Source organism: Doryrhamphus excisus, linkage group LG2, assembly GCF_037039965.1.
Source record: "Doryrhamphus excisus strain RoL-2023G ecotype Guam linkage group LG2, RoL_Dexc_Guam_v1.1, whole genome shotgun sequence".
In the NCBI taxonomy this organism is placed as follows: Eukaryota; Metazoa; Chordata; class Actinopteri; order Syngnathiformes; family Syngnathidae; genus Doryrhamphus; species Doryrhamphus excisus.
This window is the reverse complement of record NC_136358.1, coordinates 11,442,071-11,460,640: the sequence shown is the minus strand read 5'-3', so window position 1 is coordinate 11,460,640 and position 18,570 is coordinate 11,442,071. Positions and strand designations below refer to the sequence as shown.

At 42.1% G+C, this 18,570-nt stretch overlaps 1 protein-coding gene across 2 annotated transcripts in view; it reads left to right on the top strand.

The window, feature by feature from the left end:
• Positions 1-301: 301 nt before the first annotated feature.
• Positions 302-18,570, top strand: part of LOC131124858 (ankyrin repeat- and BTB/POZ domain-containing protein 3-A-like) — a 135,097-nt gene continuing 116,828 nt past the window's right edge. For both annotated transcript variants that reach the window (XM_058065760.2, XM_058065762.2), the window contains exons 1-2: positions 302-420; positions 1,447-2,577. In XM_058065760.2, the coding sequence (XP_057921743.2) occupies positions 1,707-2,577 (871 nt within the window). In that variant the 5' untranslated portion in view covers positions 302-420; positions 1,447-1,706. The remainder of the gene's footprint in view (positions 421-1,446; positions 2,578-18,570) is intronic.

Below are 18,570 nucleotides of genomic sequence, written 5' to 3'. Positions count from 1 at the left end.
CTTTTCTCCACGCTTCAGAAGAACACAATAGCTGTGACGTAGTGTAATGTGCTGCAGTATGGGACATACATGTGTTTGAAATGAATACAGTAATAAATGAGTATTGATTCAAAATGGTCACATTGTAGCTGCTACAGTGTTGTGCTTGAGTCTGTATATGTATTTACAAGGCCGCCTAGGTAGGGGGCAGTAGTGGTTCGTGTGCCCATTTTGGCTGGAGTTGACGTCTATAGTTCAGTACGTATATGTAAACATTTTCTAACAAACAAAAACTTACATTACAACCTAATAAAGGCACAGTTTATAGTCACGCTCCTGCCATGACGTGTAAACACAACTATTTATCATGCCGTCAGTCGTTTGTTTACTGCCAAAGAAAATGGTTAAGCACATGGAGTCTTGCAAGACGCTGAAGTGAAGGTATGGACACTCTTGCTTGTTGTAATGAATAGATTAATACGGTTTGTAATAAGTTTGGAATAACTGTTTCCTCGAATATTAATTTAAATTTAAATATAGCTCCAAGTTTTGTTTACCAAAACAAGCTAGCGATATTTATGCATGTATTCGTCATTCAATGCAATACAAATGCCCTTCTGGCTGTTGCTTCCAATGTTGCGCTCAATTATGAATAAAACATGCGTCACGTTTGTACCTTATATAAATACGGTACAGTAATTATGTAAGGTAAAAATGCAGCCGTGGGTGGATAGTGACAGACACGGCCACTGAGTGTCAGTAAAACTCCACAACAGCCGACTGTTTGAGAATTACCGTTTTAGAATTTGCTCCAGAAATATCACACATTTTGGACATGTTATTTTTTAATTAAACAAAACATGCATGCCTTTGACTAAAACGTCCAGGTGAAAAAGTAAGCCGTTTTAGTTTATAAACACCTCAATTACTATCATACTCTATGCACATTCTGCATTTATTAATCTTACTGGGAGGAAGCATGATGATGATATGCTGTTACCAGGCAACAGGTTTTAATAAATGATCTTTGCAGGGATGCATCTGACAGCTGGCCACTTGCTGCACCTGTTATTCAGCAAGATATGGTCTTGTTGTATCAGGTGCAAGTGTCACTAATAAACCCCTTACCCTGGCTAGGGCCAGATGTTGCTAGGTTAAAATATGGCGGGTGGATCACACATGGCCCGTTAAGATGGGGCCGAATGCTGTTGTGAGAAGTCGACTGGGCTGTAGGTATACACATCCAAATTTAAAAAGTTCTGTTATTAATTTCCAATAATAAACGAATAACCCCTGCAAACGGACCCTGGACCGCACTTTGGACACCTCGACTTGGAAGGAGGGCGTTTGGCCTTGTGTACATTGATCCTTGGCCTGTCCTGTGAAAGTTTGTTTTAATTAATTGTCATAAAATGACGGCCTCACATGTACATTGTTTATTCTTTGTTTCTGCGGGTCCGCTTGCAGGGCTGCCAATCAACAAGGATGAAGGTGCTCCAGACTCCTCCTCCCTCCTCGCAGAAAGAAGTTGAGTGTGTGTGTGGAGGATCTCCACGCAGACGTTCAAGCATCGAGTTGGTCACTCAGCCCTCACGTTGCGCCATTCCCGGGTACTTTTGAGCAACCAAATGCGGCTCGGAGGACGGTGAAAGGTGAAAGCACCAGCAGGAGGACCGGATGGCTTTGTAGGAGAGAGAGCAGCGTACCCAACAGTATGCGGCGCAGCGATGGCAGGCAATGGTAAGACCGCGGTGAGGACGCTGGAGGACTTAACACTCGATTCCGGTTATGGTGGCGCCGCGGACTCGGTCAGGTCGTCCAGCGTGTCGCTGTGCTGCTCCGACCCGCCTCAGTCCTTCTCGCATGGGGGCAACCGCTGGCATCTGACGGAATCCATGCACAGCCGACAGAACAGTTTAGAAACGGTCAACACCGTCCTGGCCGAGGACACGGAGGCGCTGGAGTGCGCGGCCCAGTGCGCCAAGCTGCCCGAGCTGGAGGACGTGCCGTGGAGCCTGGCCGAGGTGGAGGGCGCGCTGCGGCGGGACGAGGAGTTGCTGGCCGCCGGAGAGCGTCCGCCTCCGGAGGTCCTGGCGCGTCTCTCGGCGATCGTCAGCCGCGCGTTGGTACGTGTGGCCCGGGAGGCGCAGCGGCTCAGCTTACGCTACGCCAAGTGCACCAAGCTGGAGATCCAGAGCGCCGTCAAGGTGGTCCTCTCCTGGACCATCTCCGTCAACTGCATCGCGGCCGCGCTGAGCGCGCTGTCCCTGTACAACATGAGCACTGGGGACAAGTTCAGCCGTGGCAAGTCGGCGCGTTGCGGGCTGATCCTCTCCGTGGGGAAGTTCTTCAGGTGGATGGTGGACAGCCGCATGGCGCTCCGGATCCACGAACACGCCGCCATCTACCTGACGGCGTGCGTGGAGAGCCTCTTCAGGGAGGTGTTCGGCCGCGTCCTGCGCAGCGCGCTGCTGCAGAGGGACAACGGCGTTCCCAAGTTGAGCCTGGAGGCTCTGGAGCAAGCCGTCGGCGGGGACGCGGAGATTTGGGGGCTGCTGCAGCCCTACCAGCACCTCATCTGTGCGAAGAACTCTAGCGGTAAGCCCTATTTACGTATTATTCACTGAAATGACGCTTTCTTTGCTTCCTTTGCTTCCTTTGCAATAAGTCCATCAACTAAGCTGTTTGTCTTTAATGGGGCAGCAGCCCCAAGGGACGCTAAATATAGGTACGAAAAAGCAACAATACATTCTAATACATTCCTTAAGTCTTATTATCGTTCCCTGGATGGTCCATATAGTTTACAGTATGTTCCCAATGTGTCACATCTACTAAAGTACAACTACTTTCTGTTTCTGTGTTGTTGTACAAAGGCAGTTAATTTGGACGTGTCTATGTTTGAAAAATACATTTATTACAAAAAAAACAGCAAAATTGGGGGTGGGGGTGCATAAAATGCATACTGTAGGGATACAAAGTTTACATTTTAATGCTAAGAACAGATAGCTGCCAGGCAGGCTGATTTTTACTTGAACTCTCAGGAGTACACATCGTTGTATCCGCAGTCTACGCCAAGAAGACAAAGACGCACAGGTGCTCCTATTCCGTGGCGAAAGCCCAGACCTCACGCTACGTAGTTGTTTTTGAACGATGATAATCGGTCACGCAAAACTAGACTGGTGATCAGGAATATTCACTAACAATTTGTCATTTGTACGCGAAAGTAAACAGGCAGAAAAAAAAACCTGGTCACCAATCAATCAAAGCACGAGCGGCTGTCGCAGCTGGAGGGGTTGGGGGAAGGTAAGCCAATATTGTCATCAAGTAGCCAGCTGACCTCAAAGACACAGATCATGGCTTTGAAAATTTCTACACAGGCCTCGGACATTTCAGTACTGTTACTGTTACGTTACTGTTAAGTTTCAGGAAGATACAAAAGAAAAGATACCAAAGATACATTTCACTTTGACACAAATATTTTTTGCTTTTGTGACAGCTCAACTATCTAAACAACTATACAATCACAAAAAGGGTTGTTTTACATCAGAATAATAATTAATTTACAAATAAAATACCACTATTTACAGGTTTCACATTTAGTACTGAACAATGTGTGCACATGTGTGTGTGTATGCGTTAAATGAGACCTATGATGCTTTACCCCTGACCTATAAATGTAGTTATAATGTTGTATTCTGGTGTTAAACCATGCCAAAGTTTCAGATAATGAGGTTTGGGCATTTGGAAGTGAGCCCTGAAAGAAGTTTGGGATGGCTGACAATGTTCGGTTTTAGAAGGTGAGTAAAGAAGGTAAAACTGTTCCTTTGTGATGTCACAGTGGACCAGACTTCCTTATATGGGCATGGCTGTTAGCCAGATAAGGTCTCTGCCCTCCCCCAAGCTCTGCTCCTTTGTTTATGTCGCTAGCAATGGCTCGTAAGGGAAAGCCACTGTCCAATTCCTAAAGACGCCACCATCAGCCACAAGTGGTTGGAGTTTCTGATTCCCTACCAGCAAAAGAAATACATTTTAATCCGTCAACTGCATTTCACACTGGACTGTTTAGTGAACATGGGCCACTATGCAGCTGGATAGCCCACAGACTTGCTAAAGCTCTACGCCTTTCCAACGTTACTTGGTCGTGTGGAAGAGTCAGAAGAGCAAGCAGTAAGTAATAGTTTATCAGTGTCCTAACTGTCTTTATTTTGGCTAAGTCATGGAGCAAAAGCGCTTGTCTGTGTAGCAATATAGAGTGTGCATACAGCTATTAGCTGTTTCCCACCACAATTAGCGGCTCTACCTGAGTTTTTTTCCACACTGGTAGTCCCACAAAACACATTACAGGTGACCAAAGCTGTAGAAAACCTAAGGCTAAAATGCTAAAGCTACTTACCATTGTCAGACATCTTGAAGTAACCTCTTTTCTTTAGAAACTTCTGGAACAGATTTGGGATTTAACACTGTATGTTAAAAGCGGCCATTTTAAAAAGGTACATCGCCGTTTCTTATCAACTCCTATAACCAACCACAGCAGAGGGGGGCCATGGGTGGAATACATTAAAACAGATGGGAAGCCTGAAATCCAAAGAAATACAGCTGGATAGGTGCAGATTCTGGAAGAACTAGAAAGCTTTGTGTGCTGGTTATTGTGTGTAGCTGCACTATAAGAGTCCAGAACTCAATACAAAGGGTTCAAAAATACGCACAATAGGCCCCTTTTCAAATTTTCCTGCAATACTAACCTTCTGCACGTCACACACACTTCCTCCTTCCTGTCATGTGTGACTTTTTCCTTTAGGCGATCACTTCCGAGCACTGCACTTCTGCCACCTTGTGGCGTTTTTATGGTTTAAAATTGCTCTGAAGTGAAATCCGTTAGTGGAGAGTTGCTTCTTGTGCAAACAAACATAAAAGCCATATCTTGTTGGGATCGGACGTCTGCGTTGTAACTGTCTTTGGTAATGATGGAGTTAAAATGACATGGGCCTTGGTTGGAAAATATCTGCACAGTTCTATCTTTTGGCAATCTTGAGTCCATTTCCCCCCTTGATTGCAGTCATGGAAGTGATCTTGGCGCACCAACCAACGTGTCATGTGATCAAATTATTATCATTACCGCCAGGCGTTCATTAGGCCAGCTAATGATGATGATGGTGTGTGGCCTTGTTCTTGTGTGTGTTGTGAGACAAACTCAATCCTGAGTCTTAATGAGACACATCCACGACTCAGCGGGGAGAAATAAGTCCAGACAAAGATGTTTCTCTTTGTGTGCGCTGTCTTCAGGAGGGGGGAACCACATCATTAATGCCACATGCAGACGTTTGCCAATCCATCATCTCCTGGGTGAAGTGACACAGGAACCACGTCTTTAAACCAAGAGTGTCCAAAATATGGCCTGAGGGCCGTGAATACAAACGCAATCTAACTAGAAACTCAAAAAAGTAGGAAGAATTGGAGGTGAAAAAGTGACTAATTAGTACTTACACCAATACAACGCTTCTGAATTGTTTTCTGTCATGAATACGGGTTTTAACAGTAGAGCCCTCTAGACATGACATAACACCCCTATAGTCACCTTTACCTTCATATTACCCAATATAGTAGAACATATAGATATGGATATATGTGTCAAAGTTCGTATGTGCCACATATGTGCTCCCTAGTGGACCTTAATGGCAGGCGTACAGGAAGTGACGTCAGAGGGGAGACTTGAATTTGAACTATTGGGTTATGGCCCAAACCGGCTACAAATTCATAACAAATGTACATGGAACATTTTGGTATTTAGCTTACAGCGTTCTAAATCTCCTGTAACAGCATTAGAGTCCTGTAGACATTAAATAATATTTGAATAATAGACTGTATTCAAACAAAAAAGTGCTGATTTATTAATTTAAATCTAGTGGTGTGACAAAGTGCTTGATTTCTTATTTTTATGCGTGTTTGTCACACTTACATGTTTCCGATCATCAAACAAACGTAAATATTAGTCAATGACAACACAAGTCAACATAAAATGCATTTTTTAATGATGAAGGGAGAAAAAAAGTCCAAACCTCCATGGCCCTGTGTGAAAAAGTGATTACTACGGGACTCCAGCCAACCACAGTAAGAGCCATTATCCACAAATGGCCAAAACATGGAACAGTGGTGAACCTTCCCAGGAGTGGCCAGCCAACCAAAATGACTCCAAGAGCGCAGCCACGACTCATCCGAGAGGTCACAAAAGACCCCACAACAACATCCCAAGAAGTGCAGGTCTCACTTGCCTCAGTTAAGGTCAGTGTTCATGACACTGGGCAAAAATGCAAAGAACATTAAGGCTGGTCTCCATTTTGCCAGAAAACATCTTGATTATCCCCAAGACCTTTGGGAAAATACTCTGTGGTCTGACCAGACAAAGGTTGAATTTCCCATTACATCTGGCGTAAAAGTCATGAATACAACATGATAGCAAGAGTAAAATATGGTGGTGGTAGTGTGATGGTCTCGGGCTGTTTTGCTGCTTTAGGACCTGGAAGACTTGCTATGATAAATGGAAGCATGAATTCTGCTGTAGGAGAATGTCCGGCCATCTGTTGGGTTGTGCAGCAGGACAATGATCCAAAACACACCAGCAAGTCCACCTCTGAATGGCATAAGAAAAACCAAATGAAGACTTTGGAGCGGCCTAGTCCAAGTCCTGAGCTGAATCCTATTGAGATGCTGTGGCATTCAAAAGGCTTCATGCTGGAAATGTGGCTGAATGACAACAATTCCTCCACAGAGCTGGAAGAGACTCATTGCATGTTATCACAAATGCTTGATTGCAGTTGTTGCCCTACCACTTATTAGCTTTAGGGGGGTATCACTTTTTCACACAGGGACATGGAGATACGGACTTTTTTGTATTTTCAAACTGCATATAGTGTGGAGTTGTACTTATTAGCTTTTGGGGGATATCACTTTTTCTTTGGATGTTAAGTTAAGTTCAGTCTTTTCACTCGATTAGGCGTTAGCCTTTTTTAAAATAAATATCTGAGGGGTCCGAATACTCGCTAAATGTGGCGGCATATTCACTAAGCTGCCGACATGGATCCCTCCTGGTATGTCTTCTTATTCCCTGGCAAACCAGGTGCATTATACTGTGTATATACTGTTTGTATCCTGTGTTTATGAACGAGGGCAAACAGGTCGCGCCAAATCTTTTATTTCGTTCTGATGCAGTTTTTAAATGACATGAATGCATCTTGACCTCAAGCAAAAGGAGCCTGGGTTCATGCCAGATGTGTTGATTTAAAAGAGGAAGCAGGTTGGCTGTTGATGTTTCGCTATTTGTGTATGTGTGTTTGTGGACGCTTTCACTATGACTGTCAGCTGTTGATGTGAGACAGCCTCATTATGCAAAACATGAAGGATCCGCTTCTTTGTAATGTTTTTGCTAATTGTGGCGGCGTCTGTTGCTGCAAATGAGCTTGGAGGAGGAAGGGAATCCCCTGGTCCTCCTGCGTCTCTCATACAGGCAGCCGCCGCTCTGTAATAAGATGTCAGACAGGAGGAGATTGTTCCAGACCAGGTGGAGGAATTGGGCTGTAATGGCGTTCTGATGTATTCTGTTCCTCTCTAACCTGACAGGTTCTTTTCTGAAGCACAGACCAAACTAGACAATGCCAGATGTCTTGTTCTTAGCAACTGTTCAACAATTGGCCAGCATGTTCTACGAAGCAATCATCTTGCAGATCCTTATCCATGCTCAAAGACTCGGGCAGTGGCGTACACACTTTTCCACTACAAAGGGTGGCTTCCATAAAAAAAAAACATGTAAAAATATATAAAAACTTGAACATGAACATATATTTCTTTCCCTTTTCTGCACATTATAACACGAGAAAAACGAGCTAACAAATGCACATCATTGGGACACACCTATTTTGACTACGAAGCCCTCAAAAAACCCTCTTCCAAGGTTGCATGGTTTGATATCCATGCTGTGATCATGCATTAACACGTATACTGATGATAATATCTCGCCCGTTTTGGATGACTTAAAACTTGGCGCATTGATACATATAGTTATGCAAGCACAACAACAACAGCAGTGACAACCAGTGGCGTCATTAGGCCTATTTTAGGTTGTTCTTAAGTCTCCCTAAATAATTTGATATTCATTAAGTTTCTACCGCTTATCCTGGGTGCTGGAGCCTATCCCAGCTGTCTTCGGGCGAGAGGCGGCGTACACCCTGGAATGGTCACCAGCCAATCACAGGGCACATATAGACAAACAACCATTCCCACCCACATTCATACCTATGGACAATTTGGAGTCGCCAATTAACCTAGCATGTTTTTGGAATGTTGGAGGAAACCGGAGTACTCGCATGCACGGGGAGAACATGCAAACTCCACACAGAGATGGCTGAGGGTGGGATAGAACTCCTAGCAGTGAAATCTGCGCACTAACCACTCTATCGCCATGCAGCCCTTAATTTGATATATTTTATTGATTTTTAATTATTTTTAATTTTTGTTTTTTTTTTTTACAAAAAATCTCAAACAAATTCCAAAAATCCATATAATAGGGCAAAAGCAGGCTAATAAGCAAGCCAATAAGCAGGCCAATAAGCAGGCTAATACTAGCCTACTACTACTAGTAGTAATAATAATCAGAAGAAGAATAATGATAATAGTAATAGGCTAATGAATAATCTAATAATGATTTTTATATAATTGATCACAGTCCACTGGACAGAATTGTTGCAGAGCTTGAGCAGTGGTTTTGCAGTGTAGTTTGTGTGTACTTGTGTACATTTAACGGTGGCCTAAAACAATTGAGTTTCTCAACTAAATGTCCAAAAGTGGAAAAGTTATATCCCGGTTCTTGTTCGTTATTTGGATTTTTTAATTTGATTTTTTTTTAATGTTTCATTCATTCATTCATTCATGGGGCGAAGCACCCCCTCCTCAGAACCTAGTGACGCCTCTGGTGACAACACTTACAATGTCCACTCTTCTTGGGATGGCTGTGTCTTCCAGCACAAGACGTGTGCTCCAGTCTTCAGGTAAAAAAAATGCTGACGGCAAACCAGCATCCTGTTGAGTCTTTGTAGCCAAATTGAGAGCTAGGTATCCACTCTTCTGTTTGTGAATGATGCTGAGACTAGCAGCAGACTAGCAAGGCGTCATGTTAGTCTGCCAGATTAATATAGTTTATTATGTTAGTTGCTACAATAATAATATGGCTGTAGCTTGGTTAATATACGTACATATCAGTAAATGGAACACAAATTTTTATATATTTTTGGAGGGCTTTATAGGTATTTCTCATGACGTCCGTTGTTAGCTAGCTCATATTAACTAATTTCCTTGCACTAGAATGTACAGAAAAGGGGAATAAATATCTGTTCATGTTTCACATAAAAATTGGGAATGATGGGCAAAATTCCCCCAAAAGTGCACTTCCCCTTTAACAATGGCTACTTGTTGTAAATTGTCTTCGTTTTGTTTTTTTTTAAACACGGAAGTCTGTTTTGTGTTGAAAAAGTGTTTCATAAACCAACATTTGCATCGAGCAAAGATATTATCCAGTCTCATGATGGTAGCTGGATTCAAACTTCATCATCAACGACAATGGGACACTTATCATAGATGAACCCTTCTTTCTATCCACCATTAAATGTGATTAATATTAACTGTGGACATAATATGATTAATCACGTTTTAATATTTGTATTGATTGTATTGAATGCCAAAAGTTTTGACATTCCCTGGTAATCTAAATACTATAGAAGTATCTTATAAACCAGTACTTTTTTCAGTTATATGTTCAAAGTCAAATCAAGTTGTGAGATGATGGCGTACTTAAAAAAAACACATAATTGAACTTGATTAATCATAAATAAATAAACAATAATCAAAAGATTACATTATTCAAACATTTTATAAGCCAGTACATTTGTCTTATTTCTTTTTGTTGTTTTGCAAAGTCAAATATAGTTGTCGATAATGGATTACTTCAAGGAAAAAAAAATTCTGGTGAATAGAATTTATTTTTGTTCAGGCAATGTAGATTAATTGTAGATTAATTAATTATAAGCCAAAAATCAGTATGCAGATCAAAAAAGGTCTGCTGTAGAAAAAAAAGCCGAAAGAAACAAACAAATACATTAATGAATGAATATCTTTTATGAATTATTTTTTTCTAATATTTATTTAAGGATTTCTGGCTAATATTATGTATATTGTCAATGTATATATGTATATACAATAATGTATATATCAAATAAATCATCTATCTTAATGTTCTGATGCAGGCCGTGTTTATGTAATTAATCAGTTCCAGGGTCAAACTGTGCCCTGACACGATATCATGTGTACTTGTAGCTTTATGTGCTTCCTCATTTAAATTTAGTAAATAGTTTAGTAAATAGTAAATTTAGAACATTTAGTGGTACGCTGCAGGTTGGAGCGTAGAAAGCCATCAGCCGCCCGACCGCGGGGCTGTCTGCTCCCGATGAGTTGATTGTGTCTGATTACGTCTCATTTGCTGCGACCTTCCCCAAGGAGCCTTGGCAAGATGACACAGCGTAATGTTATTGCATGGGCGGCCATAGTCGATTAAATTAGCGGCGGGACGCCTCCTCTGCCGACTTCCTCCCCTCCGCATCCTGACTTCCACGCCATATTTCATGCTGCAGTCTGCTAGGGGGCGACCTCGCCGTTTGCATATTTATTTTTGTAGGAAGCTCGACTCCTAATCATCCCGTCAAAGCCTTTGTCGGCATGTGGAGGTCGTTTCACAAAATAAAAGCCAGGCTGGGAAGTTCTTTCTTTATCTTAGGAGCCTCTCAGTTAATTTTTTCCTGCAGCCGGAGGACGGAATGTGGTTGTTTTAAATTGTAGGATCAGATCACCTTTCCATCCCTGGAAGATGTGAAGATGCAGAGGATGTTTTGGATGGATGAATCAGAGCAGAACCTCGACAGAATTCCCAAGCGGCTCCCTTTAATCAAAACTTGCTTAATGATATGCTACATACAAAACACTTCCCGCGTCTTTTTATTCTCCATTTTGCTATTTCTTATGGCCCAATTCCAGTCTTACACCAGTAATTGGATGGGAATGGCAACAAGTTCTGGAACAATAAACACACACATCACGCTAAAATTTAGCTTTCTTGTCTTGTTATTATCCTCATTGGCTTGGCAAGTTATTTCAGCAGCCCCCATGAGAAACGTTTTTTCATGGACGCACTTTGACCCAAAAAAGTTCCCACACTGGAAAAGCGCCCATGGTACAAAACTAGAACATTTCAGTGATCAGGAAAACATGGAATCCCCCCAAATATTCCAATGTTAGGACATTCCAGATCATCAAACATTTGGATCGGGGCCCCCAGGGCCATTTGCTTCCCCAGCAGCAATGGAAAAATAAAGCCCCACCCCTGCCCGTCTAGTTCCTCATCGGACACCGGGGAAGAACCAAACAAATCAGGTCAGAACAAGTGGATCTTCTACTGCTTTCCAAATTGTCCAGGAGCTATTTGTGCGTCCCAACAACAAGTCCCCCCCCACCCTGAACGAGTGTTCAGCACAGCAGGTGACATTAGAACAGCAGAGCAGTTGGCTTCTTCCTGAATTTGGAAACAATTTTAAAAGGGTATAAGTTGTTTTCCACTTTCTGCTCCCCTCTACCGTATTAGCCTAGCTGCTAGCTCATTCATATTAGCAGTATGTTTAGCAGACAGGAATATAAACAAACATTGATTCCACAGTCCACTTTAACTTTGTTGTTGCTGTACTGTATTTTTTACAGCAGAAATTATTGTTTAATTGTTTTATTCCACCACTGAACCACTGCTATTGTAATTGCGTAGCCGTTGTGAAAGTGTGAGGAAAGTTGTTTTTGAAAAGTTGTTCTGTTTTAAGTTGGCAAAAAGAATGATGAAGAAGTGGTGCATAGTAAAAAGACAACAGCACTTTAGTTGAATTTACTGCCAAGTGCCTAGAAGGAATAAAGCCAAAACCTTTTTGCAGGACCATACTGAATTCCATTTTTTCCTTTACTTATGCATCATGTTGAATTGCATCATATTGCAAGAAATTGCACCATATCATATCGGATTGCATTGATTTGAACTAAATGATGTTGCATCGTATTTATAGGTTATCACATGGTTTGTCTGGTATCAGGCCCAGTATCATGCCCCCGCGTGCCAGTATCAGCTGATATTGACACTTGGGGGCATGATACCTGGCAAACCATGACAAACCATGTGACGATCTTATTATCACGTACTATTTAATCAAAAGACCATTTTGTTTCCAGAAAATTTTCAGTTTATTACATGTATTATATCTAAACAGTGTAAACTGTGTGTTCACGCTTGTGCGCTGTTCTCTGATTGGTTGTTTCACGGGCACGATACTAGAGCAGCGCGCTCTGAGTGGACAGCTACGGGGGCTGGTACTGGACATGGTTAAACTCTATATTTTATCAGTATCACTGCCCTGGGCTTTGACACAGTATCATTTTGGCCTTTTCCCGTATCATTCATGGGCGGTTTCTAGGGTACAGGGCCAATTAATACTGTAGTATGTGATAATGTATGGTATCGTGAAGAGGGTGAATCGTATCGCCAGAAAATTCCATGTATCGTTAAAGTATCGTATGGCTGGCAGTGCATCGAGATGCGTATCGAATCGTCCACAGTGCTGAGATTCACACCCCTAAGCAGCATGTCTTACGCTTTCAAATCGTCACACACACGTCTTACATGCACATTTTTGATGCGTTACGCGTAAATTCAGCAGCATGCTAGTAGATCTCTTTTTGGACTCATTTGGTAGTTGCCAAATGCCAACTCGAAATTGTCCATAGGTATGAAGTTTTATTAAAAATGTAAACAATCTTATAAAAAAACACTTAAATAAAATAAATATAAGATGACATTATTATTTATTATTACTATTTATTATTAATAAATATAAATAAAATAGTATATTCTCTTTTTGAAATACAGCAGCAGTCTATGGGGCTTGCATGTTGAGCAAGTGTATCTATAGAAAAAGTTAAATCTAATGTTCAATCTTCAGTAGTCTCTCTGTAGCACAGGCTAGCGCCCTTAGCGCTTCCATCTCACGTACCCCATGACGACAGACGTAAACATGGTTGATACCGTCTAATTACAGCAACCTTTTATACCGAGAGCGAAAAAGGCAGCCTCTCCTCTGGTCGCTCGGCGTAGCGAAGGAGTGCTCAATGCTAGCAGCTGCTTTTGTGTGTAAACAATGGAGCAAGAGGTAAGGTGCAAACGTAACAAGATGAATAGCTGCACACTCGCTTAAGGGGTCGGTATGGCACCAAAAACAATAAGGAAGTAACAAATAAAGCACCTTTGAACACTAAAAACGCAGCAGAAGACACAGAGCTGCCGTACCTAGCTTGCACTTGGGAGGCGCCATTTTGAAACTTGAGATGTTTGCATCAAATCCAGTCTATATTGATTTTATAGACTGATTTTATATAGTTTTATTTTTTTATAGTCTAGCCATAGAACACAATGTTCTGTGTGCCTTTAAAGATCAGTCAACCTGGTTCAAAATGTTTGCCACTGAAGGGGTGGTAAATGTATTTTCAGCCTGTTCACCCTCACATCATAACGTCGCTGGTCTGCCGGAGTATGGTCTTGCTGAGGTCTTACCCAGCATCCCGCGGGAAACACTGCAATGTGGGTCAGTGGCTTCTAAATTGTCCCAGCTCGGCATCCCGCTGCGTGGTCAATACTGTTATCACATTGGCGCCCCCCGAGGCTGTGTGTCGCACCGTGCCGCTCCAAAAGACCCATGTTTATCGCCTCCGTCTGACCACTTTTGACCCTGTGGCGCTGGGTTGCGATACCGACACAACGGGTGGCGAACATAGCAACCAGGGCCAAAAAAATACACAAAACAAAATCAATGAAAGCAGCAGCGAGGTGTCAACACGACCCAGTTGTAGTGAGCTGGCGTATTTAGCAGCAGGAGGAGATGACATCATGACATGTTGTCAGCTACTCCAGTAATCATCCTTTTCTCTTCATCCCAAACACACAAACTCTAAAGTGTTCCCTTCATGCCCGATGCACAATGACTCATGCAGGCCAGTGGAACATTTTCATTTTTATTTTCTTTTGGAGATGTGACAGAAAAATGCCAAGGCGGTCCATCGAGAGCAAACTCCTATTTGGGCGCGGCAACATGCTTTCTGCGTGTTTCTACTGTGTTTCAGCACTATGGACACCTATGGCTAGTAGCTAGTAAGCTAGCGAGCTAACCAGTAAGCCAGTTAATTTTCTCCCTTTTTAGTCGGTAACTGGTATTTTCCTGAAACTTTCCTATGTTCCCTGCTGAAAGAAATAGCATAGGCTAGCATAGGCCAGCATATGTTGTGTTTTTGTACTGGTCTGGAGGACCAGCATAGACCAGATACCGGCATGACCAGCAGGAAAACACAATGTATGCTGGTCTATGCTGGGCTAATGGATATGCTAATGGTATGCGTAGACCTGCATACGTTGTGTTTCCGTGCTGGTATGACCAGCGTAGACCAGCTACCAGCATGACCAGCAGACATTGTGTTTGTGCTGGTATGCTGGCCATGCTGGTAGCTGGTCGCTGGTCTACGCTGGTTTTTCCAGGTGGGTTCTACTGTCAAAATCTTCTAAAAAGGCCGGTACTGGAGGGGATGTCTTTTGAAACAATTCTTGGTCGTGAATAAGTTAACAAATGGCGTTTTGTTTGTGCCAAAGCAGAAGTTTGGTTTTAGCTAGCTCATGTAGTCGGCGGTCATGTTGTGTTCCAGTCAGGTGCTTTGTGTCGCCTGTTGTCCGTCTCTGTGTTATCATGGCATTTCTTCTCTGCTCTCCTTTTTTCCCCAAAAGGTTTCGAAAACTATCTTCTGACATCAGGCTGACTCAGGCTTGCTGCGTCGCGACGTGACTCAGTAGCCTGAGACGAAGACGATGCCCGCCTCTGACGATCATCTGCTGCTTCATGAGATTGTTTGCTTCTGTACGGTGATTGTGTCGCTCCCAGTTGACATGTGCATCGCACCGATGTCAGCGGATAAGCTGAGATTAAGTGGGAACATGGTGACTTGGCTTGGCACTGGCTGGTCCGCTCATGTTGCTTGTGATTAAAATAGACCTGGTTGCTGTCCTCCGGGAGCTGTTAGAAGCTGACAGGACCGCAGGCTGCTGCTTTAATTAACGAGGGCCAAGAGCAGGATGCCTTTGTGGTGGCTCCCAGGTGGCGATGGGGAATGAGTTTGCCTCCTCTTGGGAGAACCATCTGCTCGTACCGTCACACCACACAAAGGAGGAGAGGATGCTTTTCGATGAGAAGAGCATAGTGCTCTGTTAATGTGGAGGCAGGAACTCCTCCTCCTCGTCATCCTCCTCATCATCATCCTCCTCCTCCGTGCTCCCACGGACATGAGGCAATTTGTAACTATTACAAAAGACCTGTTGCAAGGGGAACTTGAGACTTTACACACTGTCAGCCTGTTCTCTATAAACAGGCACCCTTAACCAGCAAATATCTCATCATTGTGCACCCGGATGCACCTTTTTTCAACCTGCCTTTAAACGATGCAAGTTAGTCAAGGTTTTAGTGTGATTTTAGGCCCGATGTGTCGCGTTTCTCCCTCATCTATACACATGTTCAGTGCAGAATGGCACTGCTTTGAAAGCAAAAGTGAACCATGTTCAACTTCTGTTGAACACACAGACTTCACCCTGCCTACGAACTTTTAAACGGTCAAGTAAAATGATCAATTATATTTGCTATGGTTTGTCATTGTCACATTTATAGTTCATTTGTGCTTTTAAAGTAAAAATAAACAGGCATTGAGACATGTGAACAGTTTGCAAAAATTTGCTATGAGTCTGTCAAGTCTTGAGAAAATTATCCCGTCTCAGATTTGAGGTTTAAGGATGATTTTAGGACCCATGTGCCAGGTTTATCCCTCATTTCACTTTGTAAGCGAGGGTAAATCATGCGCAGACTATGTGCTAGGTTTTGATTTAGGATTTAGTGTGACACGTTCAATGCAGACTGGCACTGCTTTGAAAGCGAAACTTGTGTTGAACACACGGACTTCACGCTGCCTACGAACCTTTAAACGATGCAAATCGGTCACGTAAAACCAGACTTGGTGTTGGCTCATGCAAAGCCACATCATGGCGTACATTAATTGTACAGTTATATATTTTCAATTGTAAAATGTAATTGACATTTTCTGTATTTGGATTTTAGTTTTTAGTATAATTTGAGGCTCGGTGTGTTAATGGACAAAGTCCAAAGAAAAAATACCTCCACAGGTACATGTGTGAGGTTTCACCGAAAAAACGCAGACCAACCAAAGCAAGATAAAGTTTCGGGTGAAATAAAAAGGTAAATATGAACTTTTTTTTATTTTTATTTTTTATTTTAATTTTTTACGTTTTGTTTATTTTAGGAAAATTGTAGCTTACAATAGAGCAAATCGGTTTAGCATATAAGGGTATTTAGATCAATAATACTATCTGCCCCAATGGCTGGACGGGACACAAAAAAATATAAATAAAATTAAATTTTAAAAAAAGTTTTTTTATTTTTTTGTATTTTATAACCCATGCATGTACGGGGAGAACATGCAAACACACAGAGAAGGGCAAGGGTGGAATTGACCCTGGTCTCCTCGCTGTGAGGTCTGCACGCTAACCACTCGTCCGCCGTGCAGACAGGAAAAGTATTCCTGTATTCAGTGCATCCGGAAAGTATTCACAGCGCTTCACTTTTTCTACATTTTGCCATGTTACAGCCTCATTCCAAACTGTATTAAATTAATCTCTTACCTCAAAATTCTACACAAAGTACTCCATTATGACAATGTGAAAAAAGGTTTTTTTGACATGTTTTGAATTTATTAAAAATAGAAAACAAAAAAATCACATTTACATAAGTATTCACAGCCTTTGCCATGAAGCTCAAAATTGAGCTCAGGTGCATCTTTTTTCCACTGATCATCCTTGAGATCTTTCTACAGCTTAATTGGAGTCCACCTGCAGTAAATTCAGTTGATTGGACATGATTTGGAAATATAATAACTGTCTATATAAGGTCCCACAGAAAGCCATCAGACCAGAGAATTTTGTTTCTCATGGTCTGAGAGTCATTCAGGTGCTTTTTGGCAAATTCCAGACGGGCTGCCATGTTCCTTTTACTAAGGAGTGGCTTTCGTCTGGCCACTCTACCATACAGGCCTGATTGGTGGATTGCTGCAGAGATGGTTGTCCTTCTGGAAGGCTCTCCTCTCTCCACAGAGGAACGCTGGAGCTCTGACAGAGTGACCATCGGGGCCTTGGTCACCTCCCTGACTAAGGCCCTTCTTCCCCGATCGCTCAGTTTAGAAGGCCGGCCAGCTCTAGGAAGAGTCCTGGTGGTTCCAAACGTCTTCCATTTACGAATAATGGAGGCCACTGTGCTCATTGGGACCTTCAAAGCAGCAGAATTTTTTCTGTATCCTTCCCCAGATTTGTGCCTCAAGACAATCCTGTCTCGCAGGTCTACAGACAGTTCTTTTGACTTCATGCTTGGTGTTTGTGCTCTGACATGCACAGTCAACTGTGGGACCTTATATAGACAGTTATTATATTTCCAAATCATGTCCAATCAACTGAATTTACTGCAGGTGGACTCCAATTAAGCTGTAGAAAGATCTCAAGGATGATCAGTGGAAAAAAGATGCACCTCAGCTCAATTTTGAGCTTCATGGCAAAGGCTGTGAATACTTATGTAAATGTGATTTTTTTGTTTTCTATTTTTAATAAATTCAAAACATGTAAAAAAAACCCTTTTTTCCCATTGTCATAATGGAGTATTTTGTGTAGAATTTTGAGGTAAGAGATTCATTTAATACAGTTTGGAATGAGGCTGTAACATGACAAAATGTAGAAAAAGTGAAGCGCTGTGAACACTTTCCGGATGCACTGTAAATATGAACTTTTTTTTTTAGGAAAATTGTAGCTTGCAACTTTCCTGACAGAGCAAATCTGTTTAGCATGTAAGGGTATTTAGATCAACAATACTATCTGCCCCAATGGCTGGACTGGACACAAAAAAATAAAAATCAAATAAAATAAAAAATAAGGTTAATATGAACTTTTTTCATTTTAGTTTAAAAAACATTTTTTTTTAGGAAAATTGTAGCTTGCAACTTTCCTGTCAGAGCAAATCTGTTTAGCATGTAAGGGTATTTAGATCAACAATACTATCTGCCCCAACAACTGGACTGGACACGAAAAAATAAAAGTATAAATAAAATAAAATAAAAAAAAGGTAAATATGAACTTATAGCAGTAAAATGGCTAAATCCTCCCCTGGACTCATTTGGTTAATCAAGTGGAATTTGACTGATCGAAGACTTACAGGCCCAATGCGTTATTAAACGCCGGTTAACCGCCTAAATGGGCCAAAATGCTCAGTAGATGGCTGACCTCTGCTAACACCAACAGCCTTCACCTGTTTGACTGTTCCATTCAGTAAAGTACAAAACAGGATGATGAGCTTGTAGTTCTTCCCTCACCTGTTGCTT